Source organism: Mizuhopecten yessoensis, unplaced genomic scaffold (assembly GCF_002113885.1).
Source record: "Mizuhopecten yessoensis strain PY_sf001 unplaced genomic scaffold, ASM211388v2 scaffold6505, whole genome shotgun sequence".
Classification (NCBI taxonomy): Eukaryota; Metazoa; Mollusca; class Bivalvia; order Pectinida; family Pectinidae; genus Mizuhopecten; species Mizuhopecten yessoensis.
Window position 1 is genome coordinate 1,115,484 of NW_018406583.1, and position 22,286 is coordinate 1,137,769.

The 22,286-nt window shown below is 35.9% G+C and overlaps 1 protein-coding gene across 3 annotated transcripts in view; it reads right to left on the reverse strand.

Moving 5' to 3' along the window:
* Positions 1 to 22,286, reverse strand: part of LOC110452252 (serine/threonine-protein phosphatase 2A regulatory subunit B'' subunit beta-like) — a 74,169-nt gene that overhangs the window by 46,260 nt on the left and 5,623 nt on the right. The window contains exon 2 of one of the 3 annotated variants that reach the window (XM_021500652.1): positions 17,671 to 18,045. In XM_021500652.1, the coding sequence (XP_021356327.1) occupies positions 17,671 to 17,961 (291 nt within the window). In that variant the 5' untranslated portion in view covers positions 17,962 to 18,045. Of the gene's footprint in view, positions 1 to 1,084; positions 3,796 to 17,670; positions 18,046 to 22,286 lie in introns of those variants that run through there. The other 2 variants (XM_021500650.1, XM_021500651.1) reach the window with 2 other exon arrangements.

The window sequence follows — 22,286 nt, forward strand, 5'->3', positions numbered from 1 at the left end:
GGGGGGAACTACCACAAAGAATATCATGCATAATTCTCTGTGGGCATGGTCAAATCTGATGACGAGTCCAGTATACGTGTGTGCAGTACGGTACTAATTATATCAGCACAGAGAAATACACACATTGTACAAAATGTACATGTGCTAGCGTACATGTATATCAACATTAGTTGGTTCATGTGCCCCTGTTCCTGTTATAATGATTGACATATTGTTTTCCTTATTACCATTCCGGAATGTATGCTGCCCTATATAACGATGTATGTTGATACTGATGCGAGACTTACGAGACTCTATGAAAGCAAATGTAATTGTCAGGAAAATTAATCTATGCCACACAAATGATCACAAACACTCCGATCTAAGGTTACAATTAATCAGGAATTATACAAACAATAGCAACATTCCTGTATGTTTTAGTTAGCCTGGATATATGTACTATAGTTTATCTGTGGTAAACACAGGGGCCAGATTTGTTAGGGTGAGTTTGTGTATATACCATAGTTTATCTGTGGTAAACACAGGGGCCAGATTTGTTAGGTTGAGTTTGTGTGTACCATAGTTTATCTGTGGTAAACACAGGGGCCAGATTTGTTACGGTCAGTCTGTGTGTACCATAGTTTATCTGTGATAAACACAGGGGCCTGAATTACTGTAGTGTATATATATGGTAAGTACAAGTACCTGATGAATTCAGAAGTGCATTAAAGAGATTCTTCCATGTTTGCATGCATGGTCACAATATTGATAAATAAGTTATTTCATAACTGTTGTAAAAATTCAATAAAGTTTCATATAAAATTAGGTAGGAATGGGAGTACTTATGAGTATGGGCAGTTATCACTGGTTTATAAAAGCTTCATAGAATTAATTAAGATACTTGGTATACAGGATGCCACTTGACTGAATGGCAATAGTGAATAGCTATTAAAACTAAACAGATTTAGATGTACTTTCAGCCAACTCAATTTCAGATGCCATTAATTACAATTTTCAAAAACTTGAAAAAGAAACTTCAATAGTGTTTTCTCATGCACTAACTACAGAATCGAGGGACTCTGGAGAAGAAATCTATTGTCCTTACCCCATCAACATTATCTCCCTTGTCCGGCTCAACCTCAGTGACCCTAGATTGGTCAGTGGTTGGCTCTGGCCTGACGGGTCGAGTAGGAATGACTTTGGCCACAGGGATAGAGCCGGGGGATGAGGGTGAGATGGGGCTCTTCTTCCGGTAGTTCTGCGGGAAAGGGTAGGACACCGGCGTACAACGTCCATAGTGAATAGCCCCACACGGCACACTTCCCCGACCCCTGACCCCTGGGGCAGTGCTTGCCATCCCACTGGCTCCATAGTCGCACGCGTCACAGTAGTGAACAGATCGCTTCCAACGGAGCTCGATACGATTGCTGTGGTACACATTGACACGGGTATGTACGTACTGGGCTCCGGCCCAGGTCTTCTGCATAATACCCGTCCCACCTATGTCAGATCCCTTTGACAGCGGGCCTAATCTGACTTTGACGGAAACAGCCGGCACCAGGCCTGCTCCGACATCAACGGACCTTGCCGGCACCACAAACATGTAAACCTTTTATAATATCCACAGAAACATGTAAACAAGGGTCACTTCACACTTCCTTTAGAACTATGACACCTTCACGAATGTTTATGGAACTTCTGCTATATTCCTTTGTGTATATATATATAAATATATTAAATCACCTCCTAGATCATTTTGTGATCATTCAAAATGATTCATTGAAGTACCGAAAGGCTGCATCCTACATGATTATAGTGAATCAGGATCTGTACCCAGCACTCTGGGTCATAGGTCAACCAAGAGGTCAAGCTGTCCACCAGTTGGTAATCCTTGCCATGAATTGTCGTCAATCTTGGTCGACTATAGTTTAACACGTCACATTAAGCATCACTATATTGTGTCACCCTAATTGGTCCTGACTTGACATGATTGTAGATAACGAGACAAATTCATGTCTACGCTACTTGAATTAAGATGTATGGATGTAAAAAAGCTAAGTGTTTTAAATGTTCTATCTTTCCACCATAGTCCCCACACCCTTGGCCATGAAACGTCAACTGCAACTTTATGAGACAGAGATGTGATTTCTTTGATAGAAATTGTCGTAAAATCTGGGCAGTATGCCTTAATTCTAGTATAAAAGTCCTTCGCTCCAAATGTAAAGTTCGCAGTGCTGATTTAACACCCCGAGACGTGATGAGGGTTCTCCGTAAAAACCTTCCAGCGACACATAGAGTGTAAAGACTTTTAAATCTCCAGACAGTTCAACAAAACATTTAAGTGATTAAGACTGAGGAGGAGACTGGAAACCTCATCTCAACCATCAAAATTAAAATCTGATAAACGTGGCCATTTCCAAGCATGTCAGAGACAAGATACCATTAGTAAAATTTTCAAAACACCAAGCTTGTACAAGTCTCAGATTTCTTCCTAATTTTCTCGCAAGAGGGAAACTCATAATTCCGAAGAGCTGAGAGTTTTGGTGAATTGTAACCCTGATCTCCTAGGATGCAGTAGGCTTGCTAGCATTGATAACACCCACACCGGTGTCAGATGGGATATGGTAAAAGTAGGTTCTCCTGGGTGAGTTCACAGTCTTAGCACAGTTGTTGTAAAAACTGCCCGGAAAAATCTCATAGCCTAATTCACATTTTAGACATGAACATCACCGTTCAGCTGACCAGTTTTTCTGACACACAGAAACTTGTGTGTGTATCTGTTTGAAACAGGTATTAATCAAAACATCCCAGGTATATCTATAAAACACTGAAGTTAGTATCAGATACACACACGTTTTGTATACTAGATATTACAAGATGGACCAGCAGCCCAGAAGAAAACCTGGTCTTTGGTACAGATGATCATGAGTTCTGATTTCCTGAGATATAAAGTACACCAGCTAGAAGTTTGTATAGCACAGAAGTTTGTATCCTGAGAATGTAGCACGGTATACGACCCAGTGCCTGCCGTCACACACTGTGTATATAGACTGATTTACAAGGGATGCCCTCTCTCCTCTCTACACTCACCTGGTCAGACAGATAGCACTATCTGGTCCCCCCTGGCAAGGCCAGTCAGTCCTCCCCGAATCTCAAGGATCTAGTACATTCTTCGGCACTTACTTTTAGTCCTCACAGGAAACCAAAACTTTTAAAACTTCCCATTAAATTCCACTTTTGCATTCATGTGTATATAATGATTTATAACACGAAAAGACAATCACAATCACTTGTCCATAGAAAACTTCATGTAAAAGTTGCTCACAACATTTTAAAGTTCTGTAAGTTCCAAGAGTTTGAAAGTTTAAATATCCATGTCATCATGAGGTGCTCCTGCTCATAAGATACTGGTAAAATTAATGAAAACAGCTACCAATATTTTCTCGTTTAAAGAAGTTTTATATCATATTTCATACATAGCATCCTGAACGCAAATCTCTAAGCAGTGAAGTCCTGGTAATTGCGTAGTATCCTGGGTGAAAAGTTTCCATATCCTGAGGATAGAGACACTCACACTTCGTTGTTTATGTTATTTTAGCCACATCCTCACTGATCAGACCCTCCCACATGCTTCTCTAAGGTAGAGGGGGGTTCACACATGTATACAGACTCCTGTAACTTGACTGGGGTACAGAGGCTGCACCACATGTACAGCGTAACATCTCCCTGCTCCTCATCAGCTGTAGATACACACTTTATTGCCACTCGTAAACAGGAGTAAACCAGTCTCCATTCTTGAAAACCTCAGCACTGATACTGTACTATGTGTTTACTGTATGTGAGTGTATGCATGTGTGTGAAGGGGGTTGGGGGAGGGAGGGGGGAGGGNTACGGATAGGTCCACTGTATAGGTCCACATGTACAGAAGTGTTACAGGTCTGCAAGTTTAACCATTTGTATCCCTGTCTAGGTCTGTAAGTGTTTTTATGTGGTACCCAGAATAGGTTAATAAGTTAAAATGTGTACCTCAGAAGAGGTCTATAAATTCACACATATGTTCCCCAGTCCAGGTCTATAAGTTCATGTGTGTACCTCAGAAACAGTCTATTAGCTTACACATGACGTGTAACCCGGTGTAAGTCTATGAGTTTATGTGTATAACTCAAGAAAAGGTCTATAAGTTCAAAGGTCATGAGAGCAGTACCCAAGTGTAGGTCTTTATGGTTATATGTGTATATTTCAGTATGTAGAGATCTATATATTTACATGTGTACTAAAATTATGTGGTCTATGAGTTTATGTGTGTACCTCAGAAAGGGTCTGTAAAGTTATATATATATATATGAATGACCCAGTCCAGGTCTTTCAAATTACACATATACCCCAGGAAAGAACTTGTACCTATTTATAATATTTCATCTTATATTATCAATGGAAACAAGTACAGCTACCTGTAAGTTTATATGTGTAATCTTATGTAGGAGTGTATCTACCTATACTTCTATACTAGTTATACCAATGAGCAACTGATGTCGCCACAACACTTCCAGTTATCACATCATCTATATATAATCATTAACACTGGGACGAACTAATCAAGTGTAACGTTATAATATTGATGAAGTAGGTCATTACCGACAAGAGCAGTCTTCAAATAGGTCATTATCAATTAAGGCAATATTCATACACCAGGTTATAATCAGTCTGCATTAGAAATCTATAGATAAGTTATTATTATTTTACACTATAACGCCTTACAGATGTTAAGTTAATAATTTTTTGAAATGGAAAAAAAATATTATGTGAAAATTTTCTGTTAGAAAGAAAAACAAAATTCACTTTATTTTAGAAATAAATATATAATCATTGATATTTAGTAAGTGAATAGGATATGAATTAGCATATTAATTAAATAATGTAATTTTTGAAAAGTCAACAAAGGGAGATAACTTTTGTTTACCATGTATATTCTCTCCTATATTTTCCTAGCTGGTCTTCCTTAAATACGTATAGAATAAATATGTACAAGACTGATCATTGCCGCTTGAACCCAACCCTTAGAACACTGCTAATTAAATCTCAGCCTATCACTGCTGTCATCCTAATAAAAACGGTCTGACCTTGACATTCGACCCGACATGACCTGTCAAACAGTCAATCGACAGTCAATGTGTCAATCAAAGGTGTAATGTCCAGATTGGAATACAAACTTTTGTCAGTGTAAAAATTAAGTGATACTTCCAGAGTGTAAATGGTGTAATTCAAGAAATTACACCTAATGATAAATTAAAAATTTGAACAATTTGTTGAAAGGGTGACAGTCAATAATTCCCGTAACATCTATTGATTGAAATGCATTCCTCCACATCCACCATTAGCAGTAGATTTTCAGGAACGATTGTCTGTTATTGAAGAATATCACAGTGAATTCAATTCCAAATCAGATGTAGAGATCGCCCATGATCCATCTACAGCAGAATTTCGGGAGAGAATATCTGGTATTGAAGAATATTACACGGGAAATTCATTTCTGAATCAGATGTTGAGATCCACAGAGAACCATCCAAAGAATATCCAACACTGCTTCCAAAATGTATCCTTCTACCGTCGAAAGTTGTCCAAACAATCTATCCAATATATATTTTCTTCATCAGAATATCTGACTCATAATTTACAGTTACTATACTGTACTTATCAAATTCATACTTGTAATTGATTGAACACCAGAGTCGACGTACACTTTTGCTCTCAAATATTTATGACAGTGTTAAAAGTGTGATCACTTCTGGTCCCGAATTCACCAAGTCAGCACTGTCGACACATTTCATACTCAAATCAAGCTTTTATCACATCCGGATTCCTCCTTTCTAATAATTTATTTTGTCTGCTGTCAAACTATAATAGGTGAAAAAGTACTTGAATTCAAAAGAAATCGTGTGCCGTTATGTAATAGTCGAAGTTAAAAGTTTTCTTCCAAGTGTCTATCTCTGTAATCCTGTTACTGGCTTCCAAACACTTCACAGTAAGGTGCCACCTACACCTTATAATGTACACGTATCATTAAAAGGAAATGTTTTGAATTTAAACTCGCAATTCTTCGAGCATAATCCATACATCCATCTCAGTTCAGTTCTCCTTCCAATCCTGTCTTTATTTCTGGTGTCACAACGTCCACATACAACAAAGTACTGTAAACTAGCTTTGTAAGTACGTATACAGGATATACAAACAATGACAACCACTTCACAGTGCCTGCAAAGATGTAAGCCAATCACTTAATTGTCTCGAGACAAAAGAAGATATTCAAAATTAGAAATGGTGTAACTCTGGTAAATCGTGTCATATATTAGGCCTGTGTTTATAGGCAGCGAATGATTCACTTGACCGTTTAAGCCACTGGCGGACAGATGAAAATCCTGGTGGAAAAAAACTCCCAGTAAAAGAGATAAAGTTCCACAATCTCGTCCAGGTGAGAAAGATAGGTTAACGAGATTGATGGGACATTCTATCACATACCTGGTTTGGCCATGTGGGACTACATAGTTGTATCGCGGCGAGGACCATGTAATACACGATTGTACAGGTAAATAGCGGCAGTCACTCAGCCGTAAATACAATATACACACACAGGTAGTAAGACGTTATAACAGTATACACAGGTAAACAACAGGTAAATCCAGAGATATTTATATCACTAGCACAATAATGTAATATTACTGCCCCACTGATCTCATTATAGCAAAATGTCAAAATTAATGGTAGTACTAATTGAATTTTTTCTTTATCTAATTCTGTTTATGGTGAGATCTGTCATTCGGAAGTGGAAATTAATATGCGTGAGTGATATATTGTGTGTAAGTGTTAACAGCAGAAGCCCGAGGATGTCGTCTCACAACGTTATTCGTTACAAACTGTCGCACAATAAGTAAAAGTTCTACGGCCAAATATCCTGTATACACAACCGAGGTCTATCTCTCTAGGCTAAATCTCAGACAATCTGAACATAAACACATGTCTCACCACAAAACCACATTGTCTGATGGTCATTTCACAGTCCTTGGGTGGAGAATCACACGAAGTTAGCTAGAGTTAATGATAAGCTTGCTAGGTTGTTCAAACCTCGTCTTGCTGAATTTTAATATTACTTTTACGTTGAGTCCTAAGTGGTGTTTGTAAACAACTTAGTAACTTAGATGAACTTTAGGAAACGAGTATACCTGATTTTATCACCTGAGCCAGTTATAGAATACCAGGAGATATTACAGAAAAGTCACACTGTAAAACCTTTACACATCTATGAAATCATTGAAATAAAAACAAAATCTGCATTTGAAATAATTTCGCCGACCTATCATAATTTCTAAATGCACCAGAAAACAGCATAAATTGCTAGTTTTATAATCTTTGTAAACGTATTTTCATTCATGCATATATAACATTGAAATATATAAGAACCAAATGACAAAATAAAAATCCTGAATAAATTTCTTTGAAGCTGACGGGGGTATAGCAGTAGTTTTTATCAATATGCACCATACAAAACCCTTCGCAATCAGTGTCACGTAACACTCACACACTCATCTCAGCTCCCGTACAAATCAAATCACCCTTAGCAACAGCAAAGAATCAGCCTTCCATTACTGGGAACCAATCAAAGAAATCCTAATTGAAATGCTGATTGTTTTAAGACAAAAAAGACAAATCTAAAACTTGCTTACCCACAAATTATACCAAGTGCTGAGGCTTGAATGTAGCCAAACGACCTTGACATTTAAACAAACGTGTCAATAATTATCCAATGACCTTGACCTTCTAGATTTATGATTGCATGACCACCATGAATTAAAAACCTCAAAGAGAACAGTTTCTAACACAAATTTTGAATTATTTTACCTGAAGTAAAAGAATTCATGTTGAACCAATTATCCTTGTAGTTGAGTAAAAATTTGGTATTCAGAATTTTGTTGATTGACTAGACGTCTCAGGAATTATGATATATTCAACTTGATAATCTAAATATAAATAGACTTTATTCATTTTACAACAATAATGAAACAAGTTATTTCAAATTATATATCAATCACTCTTGTTGGCCCAGATGTAAGTGTGCGCGGTGTCTGATTGGGGGAGCTAGGAAACCGGAGTTCCCAGAGAAAACCCACGCGGTCGAGTAGGTGACCCTAGGCCGCCTTGGTGAAATGCAAGTGCACATATACACTGCGCCACCAGACCTCCGAAAAGATTTGGTAATTTGTGCCCAATCTTTTTGTTTCAATTGACAAGAACTAAGCTCATGCAAGCTAGCAAAAGGGCATTTTTTAATGAAAAGACAAAATGATTAGCATTATTTACATGAAGAAAGCATGATGTGAGAAAATACTATCAAACTAATTTTATTCAATTCCAAAAATTACATTTATTACTTATTTGAGTTATAAACTTGTTGGTAAGCCAACAAAGATTAAGGTAATAGGATTGTGTCGCCATTTCTCAGTAGAATTTATTCAAATTTTGTAGATATATTGCTTTGAAGTAAAGAAAATTTTCTGCCACAAAAAAAATAAAGGCTGTCAGAATTTTAAGGATTTTAAAAGGAAATAAAAAGGAGTGAATTTTGAAAAAAAAAATTGAAATACACAATTGTGTGCAAAATAATGTCAATAAAAATGATACTAACATAGATTAGTATTGCATTAATGTATATCAATTTCATAAATGCTGAAATTGTGTAAAATGAATTATCTATAAACAATCAAAGATTGACATTTTATAATAAAACCATATACACATAGTAATTGTATGCAAGAGTTATCGTTCTTGAAAAACTTCACAGTAGTGAAATAGGTAGCCGGTTTCTGAAGTACAGAAAAATGGACATATGTGACTCATTGATTAAAAAACAACTGAATTAATGCCTGGATTGCTTTGCAATACTTTAATATTGAAAGAACACACTGTTCTGTCAATAGTAAGCATACATTATTCATCACTTTAATATTTAACATTAGATTATGCGGAAATTGTGATACTGTCTCCCTACATTGGATTTTCAACTAGGGATGTACTTCCTGTTTCCGTTTAGCAATACAATCCTATGACCTTAAACAGAGAGTGGATAGAGAGTGGATGTGAAGAACTCTTTGATCAAGTATATATATCTTCTGTTCTGTACATTAACACACAAATCTACATCAACTAACTGACCTTGACCTTGACATGCCTTATGATATGTCTCTACACCAGTACTCTGCAGTATATCTTCATAGCCATTCTAACCTTTTCATATCCAGCCTTTAACTGATGGCAATACAACTTTACATATATATCTGTTCCCTCGTATAATTTACCATTATTTCCTTTATTTCTATCGACCTTGTTGTTGCCCTTGAAGCAGTATGCTATCTTATGCTGTGACATGGACTCCCTAGGGACCAAAGGAGTTCCATAATTACAAAAGAATTCCAAAATAAAAATATATACATTGACAAATCTATAAAATTTCTTTTTTTAAATAGAAATTAAAACTGAGTTAACAAGACAAAAGTACTATGCAATACAAGGTCCCCAGGCCATCATCAAGACAAACTTCACTTTTTGATATGAACCAAGGGCCATAACTCTGATTTCAGTATGCAATACTCTGCAATTCAAATGGGGTTTTCACATACCAAATCTGGCTTTTGTAGTTGAGAGAATTTGAGACATTTCCTGGACAAAATAGTGTACATAAAACAAGGGGCCATAACTCTGTTTATAAGGGAATCCCAAGAGATCTTAGGTCAGAGTATATGAGCTATATGCCACAGACAAAATGAAACCTTGATTTTAGTTTTTAGCTAATCAAACATTTAGAAAAAACATTTATTCATATAATCTGGTGATTCTGAATCCACCCTGATTCATTAGGTATATACATGTACTTTTAAATAAAATTAATTGAGAGAAGTAACTCTGACACAAATCACAGGGAGAATGTACTGTGAGGAAGCCTTAACAGACAAAAATAATGAGTCAATAATTATTTATCTGTTCCTCTTTTGTAAATCATATGTTTCAAAGTAGAAAAGATATTTCTACACTATTTTTGTTTATAGTATAGATCAGGAAACAGAAATATTATTATGAGAGGCCTCTTATATGATCCTGACCTATTTAGCAGTAGGTAAGGTTTCTATTTATACATTAATCTGATTATACAGAACACATTAGATCTTCTGAAGCAAACGAGTGTCTGATCGTTTATTGCCTATAAACATTACCTTTTCTCAAAGTTTTTTTTATTTCAGTAACTTTTTAGTTTCTGACTCTTTGGAAAGAACCTCTAGACTTAAGGTAGAGTCCCAGTGTTATGTTTTGTATCTCTAACAAAGAAGAGTTCCAATTTGTATGGCATATTTCAGAGTTGCTTGAGCAAATAAAGTAAAATCTAGAGTTATGAAGACAAGAGGCCCATGGGCCTTAACGGTCACCTGAGTCTATAGTATTTATTTTTGTTGTTGAAATATGTACCAATTTGAGTAAAAAATAGTATAATGTTAACTTAACTTTGTCAGGACCATGAGCTGATCATTCCTAGACCAATTTTAAGTGAGATCGGCCTATTAGAACTTAGTAGCAAAATAGCGGCCATGGCAGCCAAATTGTATTTCTGATTGACCCGAAAAATAACAACACTTTGTCAGGACCATGATTCGATCATTCCTACAAAGTTTCAGTTCAATCGGCCAAGTAGATCTTTACTTTAAGTTTGAAATAGTTTACCAAAATGGCAGCTGTGGTGGCCATATTGGATTTCTGATCGACCTGAAAAATAACAACACTTTGTCAGGACCATGAGTCAATCATTCCTACAAAGTTTCAGTTCAATCGGCCTAGCAGAACTTGACTTTAAGTTTGAAATATGTTTTCAAAATGGTGGCCGTGGCGGCCATATTGGATTTATGATTGACCTGAAAAATAACAACACTTTGTCAGGACCATGAGTCGATCATTCCTACAAACTTTAAGTTCAATCGGTCCAGCAGAACTTGACTTTAAGTTTGAAATAGGTTTTCAAAATGGCGGCCGTGGTGGCCATATTGGATTTCTGATCGACCCAAAAAATAACAACACTTTGTCAGGACCATGAGGCGATCATTCCTACCAACTTTCAGTTCAATCGGTCCAGCAGAACTTGACTTTAAGTTTGAAATAGGTTTTCAAAATGGTGGCCGTGGCGGCCATATTGGATTTCTGATCGACCCGAAAAATAACAACACTTTGTCAGGACCATGAGGCGATCATTCCTATCAACTTTCAGTTCAATCGGCCCAGCAGAACTTGACTTTAAGTTTGAAATGTAAAATGTTAACGGACGACGGACGACGGACGACGGACGACGGACGACGTACGACGGACGACGGACGACGGACGACGACGGACGAAAACGGATAGCAATAGGTCACTTGAGCTAAAGCTCAGGTGACCTAAAAATACAGGTATCTCAGCCACAGGGATTTTATCTCTGGACCCTTTTGTTATAAAACAGGGAGACTTGTTCCTAAAGTATTTAAGTAATTTCCACAACATGTACTGATGGTACTAGGTCATAAATAGGCTAAAATCCTGTAACTTATTTTGTGGGAGGAAATACTTTATATATATATATATATATCAGGATTTTTTTTGCCCAGTCAAACTTTTGCTTTTCACCAATGAAATCAATGTTTCCCAGTTTTAATTTCGCCCTTCACATTCAATTAATATGTTTATTATATACTGTTTACTTATATTCCCTGTAATGATGTAATCGCCCTCATTACGGAGTGCGGACAAGGGGGAAACTAAATTGCAGCGAACATTTCCCTGTATACAGCAATATAAATTTAACAGGAAGTAATTAGCTTTTCAAGGCCTATATAGGATAGAAGAGTGGTGGGATTGTCTAAGTTCCGAAGAGAACTGAAAGTTGGATCACTGAATTGTGTTTAGTTTGATGCTCTTAACTCATTCACCCCTGTAATTTCATAATGAACTATTCCAGCTTTTGAATTGGAAGAGTTCAAATGTGTCTCTAGGGGTGAATCATGAGTTAATGATAGGTTTGGTTGCTCATTTGTTCTGTCAGAGTTAGTCTATATGGTAGCACATTTACTGTTTTAATATCCCTTCCTCCGTATTTTATAGTGAGACACTGACAGTTATATCTCAACTATGTCACCTTGCACAGAAGACTGTGGCCATTGATTTGATTACTCAGTACATCTTGACCTGTCCAAATGGTCAGACTATAACACTGATTACGGGGAAAGGTAACAGGCGAGATAAGTTACAGGTAATGTGTTACATGTTACCTGAGGCACATACACCTGTACACTCTTCTATCACCTACTTTACTTTAAATTAAAGCTGACATTGCAAGCTAAGAACAATGCATACATTTTCACAAAAATAGAACCCCTGCATGTTTAGTAAAACATAGACCTGCTGTACACACTGTGCCTGCTGGTTATCATAATAAGTCATGCACTTACGTGACCCCTCCCCTGCCCCTCAGATTCAGGGTTTTCATGTGTCTTCTGATCTGAGTGCATTGAAAAAAAAGTTGTCAACTTCCACATTTCAACACAACTAACAATATGAGCAGTGCCTCCTTAGCCCACTGTCTTTATTAGGCCTTAGATGTTTTTAGGATGTCAAAACCAATTAAAAAACGAACAAAATCCAAAAAATGCCATATCACTGGTACCCGATGTCACAGAAACATGTAAATCTTTCATGATCCTTTACCTTAATCTGATCATCTAACTAGTTTTCAAGCCATTCATGCTTGTGAATCTTCCAACTTCCCTATAGCGGATCATCATAATATATGACAAGAACCATCAACACTCATTCAAAAAGAGTTCTGCGAATACCTTTAACCCTTTCACCACTGTAGACCATAATGGACTCATCCAGATCAATACATGGTAGAGTCTACTAAAGTTACATAGGGGTAAAAGGGTTAAGCTGATTCATCACAATATATGCTAAGAACCATCAAAAAAAATGTAAAGAAATTGTTCTGAAAAATCTTGAGTAAGACATAGAGCATATATATTATGCCATTTTTTTTTTACAGATTATAATTCAGATAACATTTTGGAAATATGATGCAATAATCAGTGATTATAATCTGATAAGCTTAACCCAATATTATTTGCCCATATATGTACTGACTAAAATGTTTCGATAAAGAAATCCTCTGTACCACTGCTTCATGTCCTTAAATTTTACTGAGAGCTGAAACTACCTACAACACAGAACAAGAGACCAATGGGCCTAAACGGTCACCTGATTCCTCCAGTATTTATTTTTGTTGTTGAAATATGTACCAATTTTAGTACAAAATAGTTAAGTATAACGTTAACTTAAGTTTGCCTGGACCATGAGCTGATCATTCCTAGACCGAGTTTCAGTTAAATCGGCCTGTTAGAACTTGTTTTTAGTTTGGATTTTTTTTTTCAAAATGGCGGCCGTGTCGGCCATATTGGATTTCTGATCACCCCAGAAAATAACAACACTTTGTCAGGATCATGAGTCGATCATTCCTACAAAGTTTCAGTTCAATCGGCCCAGTAGAACTTGACTTTAAGTTTGAAATAGTTTTTCAAAATGGTGGCCGTGGCGGCCATATTGGATTTCTGATCGACCCGAAAAATACCAACACTTGGTCAGGGAGATGTCAGTAACCTTCCCATGAAATATTAATGAAATCCCTTTGCCAGTATTTCAGCTTAAGTTGAAAATGTAAATTGTTAACGGACGCCGGACGACGATGGACGAAGACGGATAGCAATAGGTCACTTGAGCTAAAGCTTAGGTGACCTAAAAACCAGCAAAATGACTGTTAATCAATCAAAACCAGAATAAATGGTCATGCAATAAAAATTATTTTCTTACACCATTTTATTTAAAAATTAACTTTTTTTAAGAAATTAAGTACCTTTGGTAAAACTGTTCTATAAAGATGCCATGTACAAACATGCAGATACTTTATAAGACATGCATATTTCCCCTCAAATTTAACCAGTCTTACCAATAAAATTGAAACCAAAGCTAGACTGATAGAAATCACCATGCAATATTTTACCGTGTTGGGATCCAGAATAACTTATTAAGTGGCAACTTCAATCACTTAAAGTACAGAACTCAACAGTACGAAGATGTTCAAACTCGTAGAGGCGTTCTAGACATATTTCTACCTATACAAGGATGACCAAGGTGTCCTTGAACTGACCTTCAAGAAGTGTGTTTAGACTGGAAGTGTGTCAATTAGAATTACATAACCTGTAGTGTTGCTATGGCATAATGCATTGATCCTAATTGGTAGAATTCTTTCCCCCACCCTCCCATTATCTTGGCCTGCCTATGATTGGGGGGTCACATTCCTGCCATACAGCTGATAAGGTAACCTGCCACTGGTTTAGCGCTGGTTCAACAATGCTATAACACAGGTAAGCCATTATTTCAAGGGTACAAATTGGTCAGATGCTGGCCCAAATATCTACCAGGCGGTGCTCACAGAATGCTGGATTGAATAATTCACGTTAAAGTTACGAGTCACAGCTGGTTATAAATTCTTCAATAAGGCACAGAAATTCTTTACTACAAGTTGGAAATGGAGTTCATTTGTTCCCAACATGATCTTGATCTGTCATATAGATTTTACAAACCCACGTGCATGTTGGTGAACAAGGATAATAAGACCTAGAAAGAAATATTTGTCTCTTTTTCCATATTTTTATTTTATTTTGATATATATTGGTAGACCAATACAGTATTTGGAATATTATACACCATATTTATATACAAGTATAAACATACATGCCATATCTCACGATTTAGGTGTTTTCTGTTATTTATAATAAATAACGGAAATATGCACAAAAATATTGGTGTTTCTGAAGACTCAAGAACCAAGAATGTGCTACAGTGTATCACGGAAGTCCTGTCCTTCGCAGAAAATGTCAAGTCATATAATTCTAAATGCTACAGATCTAGAGCATACTTAAACATAAACTGAAAAATCAATGAAGTTCTAATTTGTCCTTGTACATGTACATTGATTAGACCAGTACTTCATTTTAACTCATTCACCCCTGAAATTTCATAATGAACTATTCTAGCCTTTGAATTGGAGGAGTTCAAATGTGTCTTCAGCGGTGAATGAGTTAACTAGGTCACTGATGCTCAAATTCAGCATCTGCAACATGTATTTGGTAGAGCAACCGTAACGGCATCATGAATGTGAGTATAACTTAAAATTACCCAGATATGGACTTAACAAATTTTCTTAATTTGATATATGTTTTATGAGGGTATATGAAAGAAGTCACCGAAGGGTAACATGTAGACCAAATTCAGCATCTGCAACTTACATTCAGCAGAGCAAACCCTAAGCTACATCATTGATGCAAGTGTGATTCTTCAAGCACTCAAAGTTACCCAAAATATGGACAGATTGAAAGACAGAAAAAAATAAACCCTTTATACTCTACCAACTAAACAAGTAAATTAGTAAAAATTATGTTACAGGTAGCATTTATGGAATTGTGCTGCTACCAGTACTAGTGGTCCTATCTTTTGGCCAGCTATATATGATCTTGGATATTATCTTTATCAAAAAATTCTGTGTCCAATTATTTACCCTTGTCTGCCATCAAATTTCTGTTGCCTTGTGGTTTATGTTTCATCAAATATTTCATCAAAAACAAATTCTTCAAATACTCTTCATGATTCAATAGATACATTATGAAAAGTTCATAATGGAATATCAATAGGCATTTAGATGTCAACACAAATTCATTAAACACTGCCCCAGTACAGACAGAGGTAATATTACTGTATGCCTGACGGGGTTCACACTAGACTCCTCGTCTGATTAACCAGTAAAACTTTTAACAAATATTCAGTATTGGTAACAAATGGCACCTATTCATGAACAAAATGCGTAAATTTTCAATGTGCCAGCTCCAAGTCAGAAGGCGTCAACACGCTTAATTGATGGTATCCTTCTCTCAGTAACGTGATCAGGGAAGCCGTTTCATGTGTATAGGGCCCTCCACAGATCAACATTGATAATATTGACCTTAATCGAAAGCTTGAGGACTAATATTTAGAATGTGGTACCTGATCTCACTTCTCTTGACATACCTGGGTATACCTAACAGTTAGTTGGACTATAAGATGACTACCGCAGTAGGAACTCTTTTGTGCCAAACAATTCAATAATAAATCTCATGAATTTTCGCAAAAATATTTCCGTTGAATTTGATGACTGTAACTAAAAGTATTTCAGGTCTTTGTTGGATAAAATCAATCAATTAAGACATAAAAATCTATTACATTTCTTTCAATTGGCAGATATGTAGTTTCAGGTGATATGAAAATGGTGTTTGAAACTCATGCATTTCTATGCAGTTATGAAAAATTAACAATGACATGCTTACAAATAATTGAACATCCATTTTCTTATTCATCATTCGCAAATGTTTTCTGAAACAAGTATACAGTTTGCACTGCATCTTAGTTTTTTACACCTGAGATATATATACTGTGAAATGCATTGAAATAAGATTATCCTTAAGGTAGAGAATCCCAGTGATCTGTGTCTCATCTCCAACAAAGAAGAGTTCCAATTTATTTTTTTATTTTTCAGACTTGAATAGTTGTTTGGTCCTTAACTATGTAGCACATGGCTATATATCAAAAGGAATATCTATTCATTACAATTTCCTTTTAACACAAAGAAACATCTCTGTTACTGGAATTCAAACCCTGGACCTGCTGATTATAAAGCAGGGATCTTTTGATAGCCTCTGCTTCAAATTAAAACTTTTGCTTCAAATTAAAACTTCTGCTTCAAATTAAAACTTCTGGTCTAGATACTTTAAATTTCTATGCTGTTATTTTCAGCAACTTAACTAGGGAGAGTTTTAAGATGTTCCAACTTCATAAAAATGTCACACAAATTATTGTTGTCTTTGTATGTACAAATAGACGAAATAGCATAAATCTAGTAATCAAAGAACTTTTTTAATCCTGTATACTATAGAAAATGGTGAAACTCTCTACGGAAATAATTGTTATGTCTGAAAACAATGACTAATGGAGACAAATAACAAAATGCATTACATACATATGGTCTTAAACTTTACCCTTTCTATCAGTGCATAAGCTTTAGCACTTCATTCACCACTGTAGACCATAATGGACTCATCCAGATCAATGCATGGTAGAGTTCATTCAAGTTACATAGGGGTGAAAGGGTTAGTAACACTTTTTCCAGACAGTGAACAATGTGAACAAGTTAAGAAATTATCAATTGCAAAGTTATAGCTTTAGCAAGTCTAGAGTCTATCTGACCTCTTTGGCAATAAGCTGCGGATTGGGAGTGCGACATTTCTTTTTTAATGCATGTACCTTATTTGTTCTATTAATTTTACAATTCCACAAGCCTGATGCCAAGGTTTTATAAATCAACGTACACATGCATCAGGACTATATGTAACGTTAGTAAAAAAATAAATCTTAACTATGAATACATAGGTCGGCTAGTAGAATATCTTTTTATATCTGCCAGTCCACAAGTACTTCAGATATGAAATGGTACACCCCTGGTGTATTGAAATAAATATGTAAATCTACGTAATAAAGCGTATCTCTTACCTTTGATGAGCCGTTCAGACGACTGTGGTTGTTCTTATTGGACAATGGTCGTCGGGGACTGCGAGGACTTGGAAGGCCCAAGGTCGGGGACGTAGGTCGTAGCCGGGGTGACTGGGGTGTTCCTGATCCCCGTGGGGAAGAGCTGGGGACATGGGTGACCGACTGTTTGAAGGCCTCTCCGTGGACAAGGAGGCGAAGATTCTCTTTAAGACTCTGTTGGGTGTCCGCTTCACTTAGCCAGTGAAGAAACAACTCGTCTACCTTGTTCTTTAGCACAGGTTTCAGCGTCATGGTGTTCAGATTGATGGTCAAGACACTGGATTTCTTTCTAGATATTCATCAAGACATCTCCTCAGTTCTAAAGTTCATCTTCAGCTGAAAAATATCAAACATGAAAATATTTTAAATTAACACCTGCTGCTTCAAGTCTTGTTCATTTGCTAGAGTTGCTATTTATACCTATTCTGCTATCACATGTTTTAAGTTCAGTTTAATTTTCAATCAAATTTACAAAATCAAGTTAAATACTTATACACTAAATATTCCATTAAATTCCATATTAGCTCCAAATGAACATCAATATCTTTCATAATGTAAAATGAAGGACGCAAACTCCATAATTACTAACCAATTGGTTCTTTGTGTTTTATTTCTCAGACAAATCATATTTTACAAAATGCTGTGTATATTTTTTAACCATTTTAAAATTCCATCAGCATGATATATGACCAAAATATCAAGATTACAGATTTCGAGGAAATGTAAAGCTTACGATATTTGTTCACTTCAGCCACAGTATTTTTTTAATATTTTTGCAGGCGAGCCAAGAACTTTATTTTTGAAACATTGACAGTTCCCATTTTTGATCCACATTGGGATCTCAAAATGGGGGCGAGTCTCACAAGAAAGGGCTCAAATAACTGTCCAAAAATCATTGCAGCCAAAACAGGACAAGCATCAGTTTTAATTAGATCCAGTACATGTAATTTTCTTTTCAGACACACAGTGCTTTTTTTTCTCACCTGTATACATATTACTCCAGACCTCATAGTAACATGTATGCAGAAGAATTTATATAACGGAAACTGTAAAGATGGACAGATAGAAAGGACTCTTCACCTTTGCATAAGGTCTCATGATCAGGCACTTGAAAATGTATGCCAGGTGATTTTAATATACATGTACTATCAAATTTGTTAATGTCGCTGGAAAGATATATCCCAATCCTCAAAACCTCTATTGTTTATTAGAACCAGTATTGTTCAAAATTTTGATGATCTATGTTTCAAAATCTCTACTTTTTGCTTGATTATTGAAAATTTATAAAAATATCTAACATCCAGTGGTCTTTGTAAAAAAAAAAAAAAAAAAATGTTTTTACTTAGTATAAAACAAACTTTTAAAACACACAAATGTAGAAGATCAAACAGAGTTTCAAGCACCAGTTAGTTGGCTGTCAAAATTATGCAAGTACAACAGAGTTATGCCCCTTCCATCTTAATGTGTACAATTTTCATATTTTTCCGTTTTGACCCTTTCACCCCTAGGTAGCTTTATTATGCATTTATGGGGATGAGTCCATTATGGTCTACAGTGTTGAAAGGGATAAGAAATACCTTTTAAAACACAACAAGATTTGTTTTTATAATTAACTATGAAAGAAATTGCCAAAACTACTCATAATAGTAAATGGTGTTAAGGAATACAGGGATATGTATAATCTTTGGTATACATGGTGTATTTTATATGTCTTTAACCCTTTCACCACTGTAGACGATAATGGACTCATCCATATCAATGCATGGTAGAGTCTACTTAAGTTTCATAGGGGTGAAAGGGCTAGCTATAGTTTCCCTATGTGTTAGCATGGTTATACTGTGTGTACGTATCTAATCTATATATATACATGTATATTGTTTACAAATAATCTATATAATTATATTGTTTATGTATTGTTTACAAAAATAATAGAACAAGGCACAGATAGAAGACACTTCCTTTGAAATAATTTGAAAAACTATTGTCTATCCATTGAGAGTGATAGAAGGAAAATGTCACAAGTTTCAAATGTGAGTGAATTTTTTATTGTAATGGCAAGTTGGCAATAATGTAACACTTGCCAGCTCGTCAATAACTTCCTGTGTGGAACAAAGCTTTAGGTATATACATGTATGCTTTAAAATTCTGTGGTTTTTTTTTCAAGTTTTAGGTAATTATATTACGAGTCCAAACTTGCTAACTGTTTTATCTCCACTTAAGAAGGCCCCGACTCCCAATTCATTCAGCATTTTTCTGACTTTTGAGCTGATTGCCAATTTAAATAGCAAAGAGTTATACACAAAAGAAATATGTTAATTATGATTTCAAAAATATCTCCGCCATGGATCATGGGGATTTTACCTATGGACCTCTTGATTACAAAGCAGGAAGTTTATTCATCGTGCTATGCTGGTCAGGAATATTACTCGGAAAATTTTCAATATATTCTAATTCCCAAAAAGGCATCAACCTAAAACTTTTTGTGTTTGAATGTAGTGGAAATAATGTACAATTTCAGTAGAAAAGTGGACTACTTTATTTTACAGATGTTATGCATCTGTATTGTCAGATATTCCATAATAATTTTTAATCATTCCATAATAAATTTCCTCAACTGTAAACAACCAATTTCCATAAACAACTTTCACCTTTATCACAATAGACGTAAAGTCAGAATAACATTCCAATGATTTCCTTTATCTATAAGATATCTATTACATTTTCAGATACAAGAATTGCTTTATCTATCTTTCATCGTAACCTGAAATTCTTTATTCTAAATGTTCAATCTAAATCAAATTTAAAGAAGACTGTTTCTGAGTACTCCCTCTTTTTTTGGAAGTGAAGGTAAAAGAAAGATGTGTTATAGCAAAATGTGGCAATTCATTTCTTATTATTCTTGTTTTAGAAAAGTTACAACCATTTGCAATTGGAAGTCAACAATTGACGAAAAAAGGGAAACTACCTTTAAAATAGATGGACATTTCCGAAACAAGACATAATATTGTCAGCAATCCAAAGTCCCCCATCTCTGAACAAATCGTCGTATAGAAAATAGAACAATGCATGGGCCATGACTATATATGATATTGATGTATATAATAGGGCACGACTCCCAATTACAGTATGCAAAATTTGTCAATTGTAAAATGAAGTTGTCATGTTGTACAAAACAGGACCCATGACCAAGTGATACATGGTTAACAAAGGGCAACAACTCTGCATATGGTTTAACATGAGACTCAATTTTAGTATGTGACATTCTGATAAACACAGATGAACTTACACAAAATATTCGGCACATGTAGGTGAAAGACTTAATGAGATGTTCCCCAAACAGAACACAAACCTTTAGTCCCTATGGTACATGTAGTACCAATATTGGACTTACAACCAAGAAAAAGCACTAATCTTACACACCTTCTTACACCATCCTCGATATCCAGGGGTTACGCTTACTTTCGCTCTCTGCACCCCTGGATTATGTCATAGCAAAATTGAAGGCACGAAGATAACTGTTTGATTGGTCTCAGGTAAAAAAAACACTGACTAATCGCTAGGCTGATACCTGTCCTTTGAAGAGTATAAAGGGGCGACACCCGACTTTAAAGTCAATCAATTTTTACCATTATGTGACCGCAAGATTCTTTTGACGTTCATCAAAGGATTGAACTATTTTGATGTTCATCAAAGGATCGAACTAGTCTTCTTGTCTCATCAACAAGGTGGCGCACACTGAGCCTTCAATTTTGCTATGATATATTCCAGGGTACCTGTCCTTTGAAGATCACAAAGGGGCGACACCCGACTTCAAAGTCAATCAATTTTTACCATTATGTGACCGTAAGATTATTTTGATGTTCATCAAAGGTTCAAACTAGTCTTCTTGTCTCATCAACAAGGTTGCGCACACTGAGCCTTCAATTTTGCTATANGCCATTATGTGACCGTAAGATTATTTTGATGTTCATCAAAGGTTCAAACTAGTCTTCTTGTCTCATCAACAGGGTTGCGCACACTGAGCCTTCAATTTTGCTACGACATATATATATTCCAGGGGTGTAGAGAGTGTAAGTAAGCGTCAGCCCTGGATATCGAGGGTGTCTTACACTAGAACCTGTCATACAATGATCCCTGGACAGTTTACTTACCGACATCTTCACACAGTGAGAACATATATGTAAAACCAGTCAGTGTTTAGCAGCATGATAACACCCAAGTACACACTACCAGATGTCTTCATTAGTGATTCAGATTCATCAATAATCAATAGTGGAGCATTCCCAGTAAGCTGATTCTACTGATAATTAACTTTATTTCATTTGGCTAACTGTATGATTCATCACGCGTAAGTATGTGTTAACTATTTACATACACCAATACACTTACATATGTATAAGACATACACTATCAAGGACTTACAGAATGCACTACAAAATTTAAATAGGATCATGAAATTGCAAAGTATTGCCTTATTTTAGGAGGGAAGATGCTCTAGTTCTTACCAGAAACTAGGTCACAAGATATTGACTTGAAACGGAAAATGGGAAAATGGTCCACCACATATAAACACACCC